The sequence below is a fragment of the Priapulus caudatus genome, unplaced genomic scaffold, assembly GCF_000485595.1.
Source record: "Priapulus caudatus unplaced genomic scaffold, Priapulus_caudatus-5.0.1 Scaffold1827, whole genome shotgun sequence".
Taxonomy (NCBI): domain Eukaryota; kingdom Metazoa; phylum Priapulida; class Priapulimorpha; order Priapulimorphida; family Priapulidae; genus Priapulus; species Priapulus caudatus.
Genome location: NW_014578888.1, coordinates 10,496 through 22,340, shown reverse-complemented (window position 1 = coordinate 22,340; position 11,845 = coordinate 10,496). Strand labels below are relative to the sequence as shown.

The 11,845-nt window shown below is 44.8% G+C and overlaps 1 protein-coding gene across 1 annotated transcript in view; it reads right to left on the bottom strand.

Annotated features, from left to right (window-relative positions):
- LOC106817683 (urease subunit alpha-like) overlaps positions 1–11,845 on the bottom strand; it is a 21,250-nt gene that overhangs the window by 2,715 nt on the left and 6,690 nt on the right. Inside the window, exons 9-22 of the mRNA XM_014822369.1 lie at positions 11,475–11,641; positions 10,528–10,653; positions 10,213–10,275; positions 9,449–9,657; positions 8,336–8,458; positions 7,924–8,005; positions 7,356–7,487; positions 4,864–4,976; positions 4,368–4,482; positions 3,796–3,885; positions 3,073–3,171; positions 922–1,021; positions 663–769; positions 75–198 (exon numbers count right to left, since the gene is read on the bottom strand). Coding sequence (XP_014677855.1) covers positions 75–198; positions 663–769; positions 922–1,021; positions 3,073–3,171; positions 3,796–3,885; positions 4,368–4,482; positions 4,864–4,976; positions 7,356–7,487; positions 7,924–8,005; positions 8,336–8,458; positions 9,449–9,657; positions 10,213–10,275; positions 10,528–10,653; positions 11,475–11,641 — 1,650 coding nt within the window. The remainder of the gene's footprint in view (positions 1–74; positions 199–662; positions 770–921; positions 1,022–3,072; positions 3,172–3,795; positions 3,886–4,367; positions 4,483–4,863; positions 4,977–7,355; positions 7,488–7,923; positions 8,006–8,335; positions 8,459–9,448; positions 9,658–10,212; positions 10,276–10,527; positions 10,654–11,474; positions 11,642–11,845) is intronic.

Sequence of the window (11,845 nt, the reverse complement as noted above, 5' to 3'; positions counted from 1 at the left end):
TGGCGGCCACTACGGCCCTGATTACTATTACATAATATATATATATATATAAAGAAGCATCTGAGCATACTTACCGGAGAGCACGGGAAGATAATCGTTCAGAACCATGTCAGACTTTTTCAGACCTCTGCATCTCTTCACTGCCTCAATCCTTTTCTTGATGCCATAGGTTCTCACCAATCCAGACTCAGCTGCCGCCTGCATAACACATCCATCGGTAATTAACTACCTTACACACAGTGACAGCAAACAACACCTACTATCAGCAAACTACGTCAGTAAAAGAACAAGACTGGAATAAATAGGATATACATAGAAGACAAGAGAACCCATTGATCAATGTACAGCAGTTAGATACGAGTCTCACGCCAGCCCTTCAAACCACGTAGCAAATCGGGCCAGCATGAAACAGGTTAACCATACACAGACAAACCTGTCTATAAGGTTCGATCAAGGGAAACACTAAAAGTGTTCTTCATAGTCGGGTGACCATTCTATAGAGGTTGTTTCACTATATAACCATGACTAGAAGAAAATCCCAATTGTCTTTTCTAGACACTGACTCTCCTTTCTAGACTGTTAAAACCGTATATGACTGCATGTTTGACATGACAGACTAATAGATATAGGATTGTGCAGCTTTTAGTGACTGGAGACATTACCTGGGAAACAAATATGATGGAATTTGCTCCAACTGCCTTGCCGTAAGCTCCAAACATCTTCCGTTGCTTAACCGGCTGCGGTGTAGGAATTGAGGCATTCGGCATTCCTAAAATAACCAAGGCAATATTAAAGTTGTCAAAACAAAAAATTTGAAACATTATTAAACATGTAAAATTAATTCTCATTGGTTAATGTATACAGTGTGATAATATAGATGGAAGGAATTTCCATGTCATAATAAATAAAAATATTTATTACCCATCTGTGCCCATGCTATCTGTCCACCTTTAATGATTATTTCGGGCTTAGCGCCGAAGAAAGCAGGTTTCCACATGACCAAATCAGCCAGCTTGTTAACCTTCAAGTAAACATCATTACAATATTGACCTCTTAGATATGCACACACACGCACACATGCCAGGGTCTCCAACCATTCCGCATTTTGCGGAATCTGTACGATTTCTAGGCTTAATATCCGCATTCCGCAGCCGCAGGGTTATATTCCTCATTTCAGTTGCACGGTAAAAATTTTGCACTGATTGTTCGCATTGTTTGCTTGGCTGCAATGGTTTTTTTCCAGCTGGTGCCTGAGCACTGGCCACGCATGGTGCAGTGAAGACGAAGCACTCACTGCTCAAGTCGTTTCCAGGAAACACACACTCATAGTGCTCTCTGCCATTACCTTAGCTTTGCACCGCCCCCTACCATCACGCAGTGTTGTAATGTGCAGTGTTGTAATGTGTTTCTATGCATTTTGTATATGGCGTGTCTCCGGTAAATGGAACAGGCTAGTCAGACAGGCGCTGTCTGCAAGGTGTCGTGTAGTTTGTCTGCAAATCAGATGCCCCCCCATTTGCAGGCCCAGAAAAAAAATAATGAAAAGTGTTTTAAATCCTAAATTGTAGGGTTGAGTCTAGGGTTGAGATAGTGTCATAAGCCATCAGAATATGGCCGACAGTATGCCTCAGATTCCAGGAAAATGGCTTAAATATTTCAAAATTTCTTGGGGGAGCACGCCCCCAGACCCCCTAGCACTGGCGCGGCCGCGGCATACGGGGTTGACTTAGGCGGGGGCAGCCCTATAGACCGAAGGTCCGATAAATTGAATATTGAAAAGGGACCTATAGACCAAAGATTTCATAAATCATAGTAAAATACTTTACTTAATTTGTAACAAACACACACACACACACACACACACACACACGCACACGCACAGGCACAGGCACATGCGCATGCGCACACGCCCACCAGCTTCTCCTTTCTCCCCTTCCTCCTTCTCCACCAGCTTCTCCTTTCTCCCCTTCCTCCTTCTCCGCCAGCTTCTCCCTCTCCTCCTTCTCCACCAGCTTCTCCATTCCTCCTTCTCCACCACCTTCTCCCTTCTCCCCCTCCTCCTTCTCCACCAGCTTCTCCCCTCCTCCTTCTCCACCACCTTCTCCCTTCTCCCCTTCCTCCTTCTCCACCAGCTCCCTTCTCCCCCATCTTTCTCCCCCTTCTTCTTCTCCTTTCTCTCTCGCCCGTCCTCACTTCTCGCACCAGCTTCTCCCCTTCCTCCTCCTCCCACCACCTCTTCCTTCTCCCCCTCCTCCTTCTCCATCACGCTTACGACTCCCCTCCTCCTTCTCCACCAGCTTCTCCCCTCCTCCTTCTCCACCACCTTCTCCGTTCTCCCCTTCCTCCTTCTGGTTCCGGACGCCTAAAATGCATATGCAAATGCCTATTCGAAAATGCATCTTTACACCTTGAACACATAACCTTCGGTCTATCGGACCTTCGGTCTATAGGGCTGTAACTGCCTTAGGCAGCCCAGGTACATTTCACGCCCCCCTCCCCGTTCATCCATTTCTGGATACACCACAGAGTATGCTCGGCGCCTTCGGACTGCACGCCATTACCGATCACCGCGGGAACGTTCCGCATTTGGAGTTCACAGGGTTGGAGACCCTGACATGCATCCACATGTCAAACACACACGCACGCACAAACACACGCACACACACATGCATCCACACATCACACATGCATGCACGCACGCACACACACACGTATTATGTATGCACACACACACTCACATACACACATACTGACCAGCTTCTCTACGCTTTCCACATGCACATAAAACGTTAGCACACACGCACACGCACACGCACACGCACACGCACACGCACACACACACACACTAACACAGCACACACACACACGTGCGCGCACGCACAAACACACGCATTGACAGTTGTATTGATAGGTGACAGTAACCAGCATTACTACAGAAGCATCCTAAAAATGTTGCATAATAACAACGTGCCAGAAAAGCAACAATTTTGCATGCATATAGGCATGTAAAACAAGTAGAAACGGGGCATGATTATTTCACTCAGATAGATAAATCAGATGTTGGACGTTTACCTCAACAGAGCCGATGATATGTCCCATGCCATGTCCTATTGCAGGATTGATTGTATACTTGGCAACGTATCGGCGAACCCTCACATTGTCGTTGTCGCCCTATAAGTTACAGGAAGGAGACAGAGTGCGAGATTGTAAGGTGCAGGTCAGAGAACATCTGTATAGGGTCACATTCACCATGGTAGATACGCCGGTCGGCGCCGGTTCTGCATGGTGTTGGCCGACCGGCACGCACTTTTAAATAACATCTTTCCGACCGGCACAAACATGATTGAGTTTGTGTAAAATTACCTTTAAAATAGTGAGCAATCTACAAATAATCACAGCTGATACACTTAGAATTAATTTAAAAAACAACTATGAGTTTAATCTCAACAATAATTATGCGTAAAATGCGTAAATGCGGGCCCCTGGACCCCCAGCCGTAAAATGCTGTGCTCCCTTCACTCCGCTCACTATGCTCGCAATCACTGATATTAGCCAGCACTAAAATTGTCCTGGCTACAACCCTGGTCACATTACAAGGAACCGCATGAAGATGATAAACAAGCCAATGTAAACATTAGGAGTGGCTGTAGAGCAATGCATGCTACGACACTAATATTACACGTGAAAGAAAGATAGCATAGAACCACACGTAGTGTAAAGTTATAAAAGTATGAACGAACTGCAGAGGAATGCACACAACAGCTCAGACTAGAGTAACGGAAGACACACGGTTACCTTCTCCTCCGACAGCTGCCCTCTAAACCGCTTCATCTTGTCTGCTGTTTGCCAAGAGCGAGTTATCACCTCTCCCACACGACCCATTGCCTGCAACGAAGCATGTGCACATGCCTAACGATCAGCAGACAACACAGTTACACTTCATGCTCATGATGTGATCAGTGATATTATCAATGACACGAGCACCTGTGACATCATCAGCTATGCATGTACCCACAATACACAAGTTCTGCATGTATTTGTGACATCATCAGCTACGCGTGTACCCACAATACACAAGTTCTGCATGTATTTGTGACATCATCAGCTAGAAGTGTCATCCCCATAGCATCATCGACAGCGATTGGTCATCGGCATCGGTGCCTGTGACGTCACTAATGCGTGTATCCATGACATCATCAGTTCTGTGTCCCTGTGACACCTTCAGCTATGATATACCCATGACATCATCAGTCCTGTGTCCCCGTGACACCCTCAGCTATGCATATACCCATGACATCATCAGTTCTGTGTCCCCGTGACACCCTGAGCTATGCGTGTACCCGTGACATCATTGGCTACGCGTGTACCTGTGAGTCAGAGGCCATCATGCTGATTGCTCCCATGTCGTGTAAGATGTCCTCGGCTGCGATCGTCTCAGCTCGGATGCGCGACTCCGCAAACGCAACATCCTCCTTGAGGTTCCTGGGTAAGAAAGGCAGCCGGGTGCCCGACGTCAGAAACATCATAAATACCCAAGACTGTCATACGTCTGCAATGTCGTGGGTTTTGGACGACACTTCACTTCAAAGGTTATGACATTTTATACGTACGATGTCACAACTACTTATGATTTGTCGGACAAGCATCCCAACCCCTCGTGTAAAATTGTGAAGGTCAATGTCAGAAACACATTAACTCTACGACAATGATCAGTGCTTTCGTAACCACCAAAAGAAAAATACTAAATAAACGAACTCGTGAATGCACGACCAACACGTCAAGCAGAGAATGACAAATCCGTCAACTGAGAGACGGCACCGCGACCGTTACAGAGACGTAGGTGACGTAACGCTGGACACTAACTTGTCGAGATGATGACAGACCATGAGCATGTCCAGGTGTTCGTCGATCGTGTTGGCTGTGTAGGGGCGCGTGGGGTTTGTAGAGCTGGGCAGAACATTCTCCACCCCACACACCTGTAAACACAAGGATACAGTCACGCATCCACCTCGCACAGGCCAGCGACGCACCTTCATATTTGTTGCCATGGGTGTGTTAAAGCAAGGAGTTCATGATCACTTGTTTTCATTAACCGTTTTCATATTTTCTCAACCGTTCTGATGCTTACTGGTACTCCTTGCATAACACGAAATTTATATAGTAAGGCTAATATGTCATCGAACACTCGGACAACATTCTTTCCACCAATAGGTGCACCGATCTGTATTTCAAATGAAATTGTTTACATATGTCAACAAACCTAGTGCATGATTTTTGCTCTTGCGAGACTGGACCCCTGTCTCTACACTAGGTCAATTACCTTTGTATACATTTTGAGATAGGTACCAGTCTATAAATATTTGCATCACGTAACTACATGAGCTCGTTTTGTGGAGCCATTTAAGCATTCCATTATTGCGAATCTGGAGATAGCAGATGCATGTTTGCTGTTCACTTACTGTGTTATAGCCTATAACAGCACAAATTTGTGGTGATTGTTGTGCCGGAGTAATCAGTAAAAAGTCCGCTAATAAATAAGACCCAATTTGTCTACACTTATGCAGTATGACGACTTATTCGTGACATAGTAAGTTTAAAGGGATACAGCTTTTGCACGGGTATTGCTATAAGGGTATTGGTATAATGACGAGTAAACATCTATTGACCAATGAATCGAATCAACCACACGTTTGATTTATAGATGAGATGTACCGGAAACAGGCTGGTTGGATCACATCTCTGACATCATCAATAAATGTGTGTTTAAAGGGCCAAGGCTCACTGCACATGTACGTGTGCAATCCAAACGCATGCAATCCAACTACATACATTGGTATATGGACAAATAAGCATGTGCAGAGGTGTGAGTTACAATGTTATCGTATACGATGGCATGGGTGGTGAGTTGCAATGTTATCGTATACCATGGCATCAAGAGCTAATAATACCTAGAGTGTACAACGGAAAAACGGGAAAATAGTGCTATTTCACGACATGATTATTCTACTTTGCCTGCGAGTCTAGAATAATTTTATGGTACGGCATTAAGCAGAATTCTTTGCTATCTAAAACAAGACCAACCGCTTGTCAATACGATACTCCTAGGCTGAGATATTGGCTCCTAAACCTCCGCTCCCACAGGCATCACAGCGCCTCGAATCCACATCAGTCAGCAACCTACACGCCTCTAAGCATTTCGGCTATCGGTTTCCGTCACCGCTTGGAGCGCTGATAATTGATGTCACATGCCCAGACCTGCCAACCCCATCTGATGATCATCAGTAATAATTATTGGATTTTTCCGTAACAAATAGGCATTTGTCAGTAACACCTTTTTGTCAGTCTTATTACAGTATAATAATAATTTATCTCTCACGGTGATTGGCTGAAAATAGCCTTCAGTGCGGTACTACTATTCCTGGATCCGTGACGTCATTCAAAATGGCTGCGCCCATAAACCAGACAGACGAGCGCATAACACAGCATAATTTACCATTTTCAGTGAGTACCGTTACGTTTTAAGAGCTATTAGTCTAAATCTACAGACACAGTAGTCATGTTACATGATAATAGTTGATTTTACACTGTTTATTTCTTTTTTTTGCATTAAAAAATATAAATTTCAGAGATTTCTTGCTGTCCGTAATTTTTCGAGGTCGTCCGTAACACCGTAATTTTGACTCGCGTCCGTAACAAATTACGGGCAATACGTAACAGTTGGCAGGTCTGCATGCCCAAATTTGGTACTCTTACTACACCATATAGTAACTGAACTGCGTTGTAAAAACTTAATTAAGAAAACATTGCCGGCTCCATCATGACGGGCATTAGCCGTGCTAGGAAAGATAATGGGAGATAAGGGCATAGGCGATGCCCCCGAAAGTCACCTATGATAAACGAAATGCCGTTCATTCATAAAGTTATGGCGGAAAAACCGAACTTTCACGAAGCAACCTTAGAGGCGTGTAGGTTGCTGACTGATGTGGATTCGAGGCGCTGTGATGCCTGTGGGAGGGGAGGTTTAGGAGCCAATATCTCAGCCTAGGAGTATCGTATGGACAAGCGGTTGGTCTTGTTTTAGAGAGCAAAGAATTCTGCTTAATGCAGTAACATAAAATTATTCTAGACTCGCAGGCAAAGTAGAATAATCATGTCGTGAAATAGCACTATTTTCCCGTTTTTCCGTTGTACACTCTAGGTATTATTAGCTCTTGATGGCATGCAAGGCAAATTGCAATGTTATCGTATACCATGGCATGGGTGGTAAGTTGCAATGTTATCGCATACCATGGCATCCAAGGTGATTGTATACCATGGTATGTGTGGTGGGTTGCAGTGTGCATTCAGTGGGTTACCTTAATGATATCAGGGGCGTGGCCGCCGCCGGCACCCTCCGAGTGGTAGGTGTGGATCGTGCGACCCTTAAATGCATCTATCGTTTGCTCGACGCAGCACGACTCATTCAGCGTGTCTGTGTGAATCATAACCTAAACAATAGAACATCGTCACAGAATGAATGAGAGATATCGCACCACCATGATCATCAGCTATACAGTATAACATGCGCTGTATACATGTCGCAACAGGACATCTTGGTTAGCTGTATACGGTGATGAACACAGCACTAATTAATATACAAACTAGACAGAGGAAACTCACGGAGTGCATACCTCCGCCAGCGACATACGCCATACGCCCCATGTAACATGTATGTGTTACGAGCTGGCTCGCTGCTCGCTGCTGCCTGCTCCTGACTGACTGGCCTGCTGCTGAATGGCTGGCTGGCCGACTAGATGCGCTAATATCGATCGCACGAACACACTAACACACTAACACACTAACACACTAACACACTAACACACGAGAGCGATCACATAACCTCCTCCAACTCCATTGGGCGGAGGTAATGAGGGCACCACCTACCTGTATATCCATCTTGTCAGCGACCCTCAAACAGGTGTCGATGGCAGCTGGAGTTGATCCCCAGTCCTCATGCAGCTTTAATCTATGGAAGGTAATTCCATTTCAGATATATTCAGTCCCATTACGGACAGAGCTCAACATGTCAATACTGCAGTACTGCTGTCTGGTGGCTCAAATATTACGATGGCACCAACAGAAAGAGCTCCGGTTAAGCTCCTTGCTTGCAATGGTGCTCTAAAATTTCTTATATATATATATATCATTACTAGCATATAGCATATGTACCCATCCCATTGCTGGCATGCGTGCGTGTGCTTGCATATGCATGAGTGGAGGCATGTATGCGTGCGTGTGTGGGTGGGGTGTGCCTGTATGGTGCCGTGAGTATGTGCGTTGGCGCGTGCATACCCACCCCATCGCACCAGCCACTAGCTGCTCCTCTAGCTCAGGAACGACCTCCTGCACAGACGAGGTGTTTCCCTTTCCTGTGAAGCCAAAGTTCAGAGGAAACTGATCGGTCGCCTGAATCATGGCTCTGAAAGGTGAGGGAAATTTACGTGAAGAAATTCACAAAGAATAAAAGTCACAATCCAACACATACCACCAAGGCAAAACATCTCCCTTGAAACAGGGTAAAGCAAATTATTAATAAAATAAAGTATACAGCAAATATAGTAAGTATGAGTAATAAAGAAATAATAGTAAATTGAACTAAACCCTGTGATTTGTGCGGGTAATCGCGAGGCTGATATCAGAATACAGATGCACAGTAGTTCATGATTTTTGTGATCGCACTCGATGTGGCGATGGCACTGATGAATGATCAAAAATGGAGAGAAATTAAAAAAACGATTAAGAGACGTGCGTGTATGTGCTAACCAACCAACCATGCAGCACTATGGACATGGTAGGCAGGTACACACATGACACGGTACACACATGCATGCATACATGCAGGTGCACATATGACATGGTACACACATGCATGCATACATGCAGGTGCACACATTACATGGTACACACATGCATGCATACATGCAGGTGCACACATTACATGGTACACACATGCATGCATACATGCAGGTGCACACATTACATGGTACACACATGCATGCATGGAGGTACACATTACATGGTACAGACACACATGCATGCATGCATGCAGGTACACACATTACATGGTACAGACACATGCATGCATGCATGCAGGTACACATTACATGGTACAGACACACATGCATGCATGCATGCAGGTACACACATGACATGGTACACACATGCATGCATGGAGGTACACATTACTTGGTACAGACACATGCATGCATGCATGCAGGTACACATTACATGGTACAGACACACATGCATGCATGCATGCAGGTACACACATGACATGGTACACACATGCATGCATGGAGGTACACATTACATGGTACAGACACACATGCATGCATGCATGCAGGTACGCACATGACATGGTACAGACATGCATGCATGCAGGTACACACGACACGGTAGGCAGGCACACCTCACGTGGTTTGGCCCCGGAGTGCAGGTGGTCGCATTTGTTCCTGTTGCTGGACCGGTGCCACCCCCTAGCATTGTCGTTATGCCCGACGCGATGGCCTCACGTGCAAGTTGCGGGCAGATGAAGTGGATGTGTGAGTCGATGGCTCCGGCCGTCACGATCATGCCCTCACCAGCGATCGCCTCAGTTCCTACACCCACAACCATGTGCTGCAAGAGACAAGCACACATACAGCACACACTGACAGCTACGTATAGTATGTGACTGAAGACTTACACATGCAAGCACACACAGACAAACACACACACGCACACACACACACCCATGCTCGCACACACGCACGCACTCACGGGCACACACAGAAATGTGCATTTTACACACATGCTACATACATGCACCTATGCAGACAGAGTTTTACCACTGATATAAGGCAGATATTATTTCTTTTGCTAGTCAGCAGATATACTTTCTAACTGTATGTGAGGTGTCAACACAACAAGAGGCATTAATCAACCTCATTTAACCAGGAGTAAAATGGTAACAGATAGATATCTATGTTGTAATATCACGTTATCTGTTATCATTCTACTCACACTACACACCTTATGTCTGGTCACAAATCTTTACTAGTATGTAAATTGAGATAACCATGCTGTGAGAAAAATTTATTAAATCAACTAGAATCAAGTGCAATTTAACCATGCTGGATGACTTATAAGCTATGAGAAGCAAGCACGTTGACAGACATAGATGAATGTACGTACAGGCATGACACCTCCCATGACATCAGGGTTGCCTGCCTTCCCAATACCGACAATCTTTCCATCCTGCAAATAAAGAAAATACATAAATATACTGGCAATAGACTTTGTTCTATACTCATTGAAGGGAAAAGAAACATGATTAATATTAATAAGTATATAATCCACCAATAATACATAACTATTTTGTATAAATTGCAATATTTCAAGTTATAAATGGCACAATAACTACAGACAGATGGATGGGTGGGTGGATAGATGGATGGCCAAGAAGACAGACAAAAAGATGAAACTATATGAATAAAGATAAGAGCTCACTTTAATGCCAATGTCTGCCTTCAGCACGCCTGTGGCTGCGTCGATGATGACAGCGTTTGTGATCACCGTGTCAAGAGCCACGTTGTTTGTCACACCAGCAGCCTGTCCCATTCCCTCCCGCAGCACCTACACCACCGACACGACACAACGCGTCCTTGAAACATTTGTGTGGCGGTCCAGGAAAACCAGGCACAAATCGCTGGGTCAATAATAGAGTAATGCGTTGTTTTAGTGAAAATACATTGAAAATTCTTCTCAAGATCATTTTCTACTTTTCATGTAAAAATGTTTATTAACTCTTCATTTTCACTCTCCTAAATCATTTTCTCGATAAAATTATAGTAAAGTGTTTTTTTTGCTAATTTTTATACCCTGTCATTATAATAGGCTGAAGAACAAAGCATTACTTTCAAATGCCTTTTTCTCATTTCTTTCTTTTTCAAAATATACCGAATAATGTCATCTTAAAACATTCATAACATTTGTTCTAGCTGAGATAATTGAAAAATTACAATGGTTTTAAGCTCTGATGAGCCTGGGGATTCTGGACATATATTCATAGACATGTGACCATTTTACAGAGGTAGTTTCACCGGATAACTGCCACTCTTGGGAAATGTAAAAAGTGTAGACAGAAATTCGTAGAAAGTTTCCCGTTCTGTAGAAGCGACTGCTAATAACACAAGTTTGACTATAGCATCTCCTCTATTCAGGAAAACAACATATAGAGAATATACACAGATAAATGTTGCAATTTCACTTAGTTTAATCCACATCCAGAAGTAAGCAACCTAGTGCCAATTCAAGTAACAGCTAAAGACCTGAGCAAAATCAACTTTTAATTATATTAATTGAAGAAAGGTCATTTAGGAGCGATGACAGAGACACCACCGAGGTATGCCGGCGCCAAATTGTTGCAGGACCAAGCACCAGGGCGTGCAGCCTACCTTGCCACCTCCAAACTTGCATTCGTCGCCATAGACGGTGAAATCCCGCTCAATCTCCACGATGAGACTTGTGTCGCCAAGCCGCAGCTTGTCTCCGACGGTCGGGCCGTAGGTGCGTGCGTACAGGTAGCGCGGCATCGTGCAGTGGTACCGGCTGGCTATTGCATCTATGCGGGGGTGCCGGCGGCACAAGGAAAAGAAAGGCAAGAAAAGAATTGAGCCCTCAGAAAAGTCGTTTTCCTTCCTCCTCCCCCTCCCCCCCATCTTCTCTCTCTCTCTCTCTATCTCTCACTCCCTCTCTCCCCCCTCCCTCTTTCTCTCCCCCTCTCCCACTCCCTCCCTCTCTCTCTCTCTCTCTCTCTCGCTCTCGC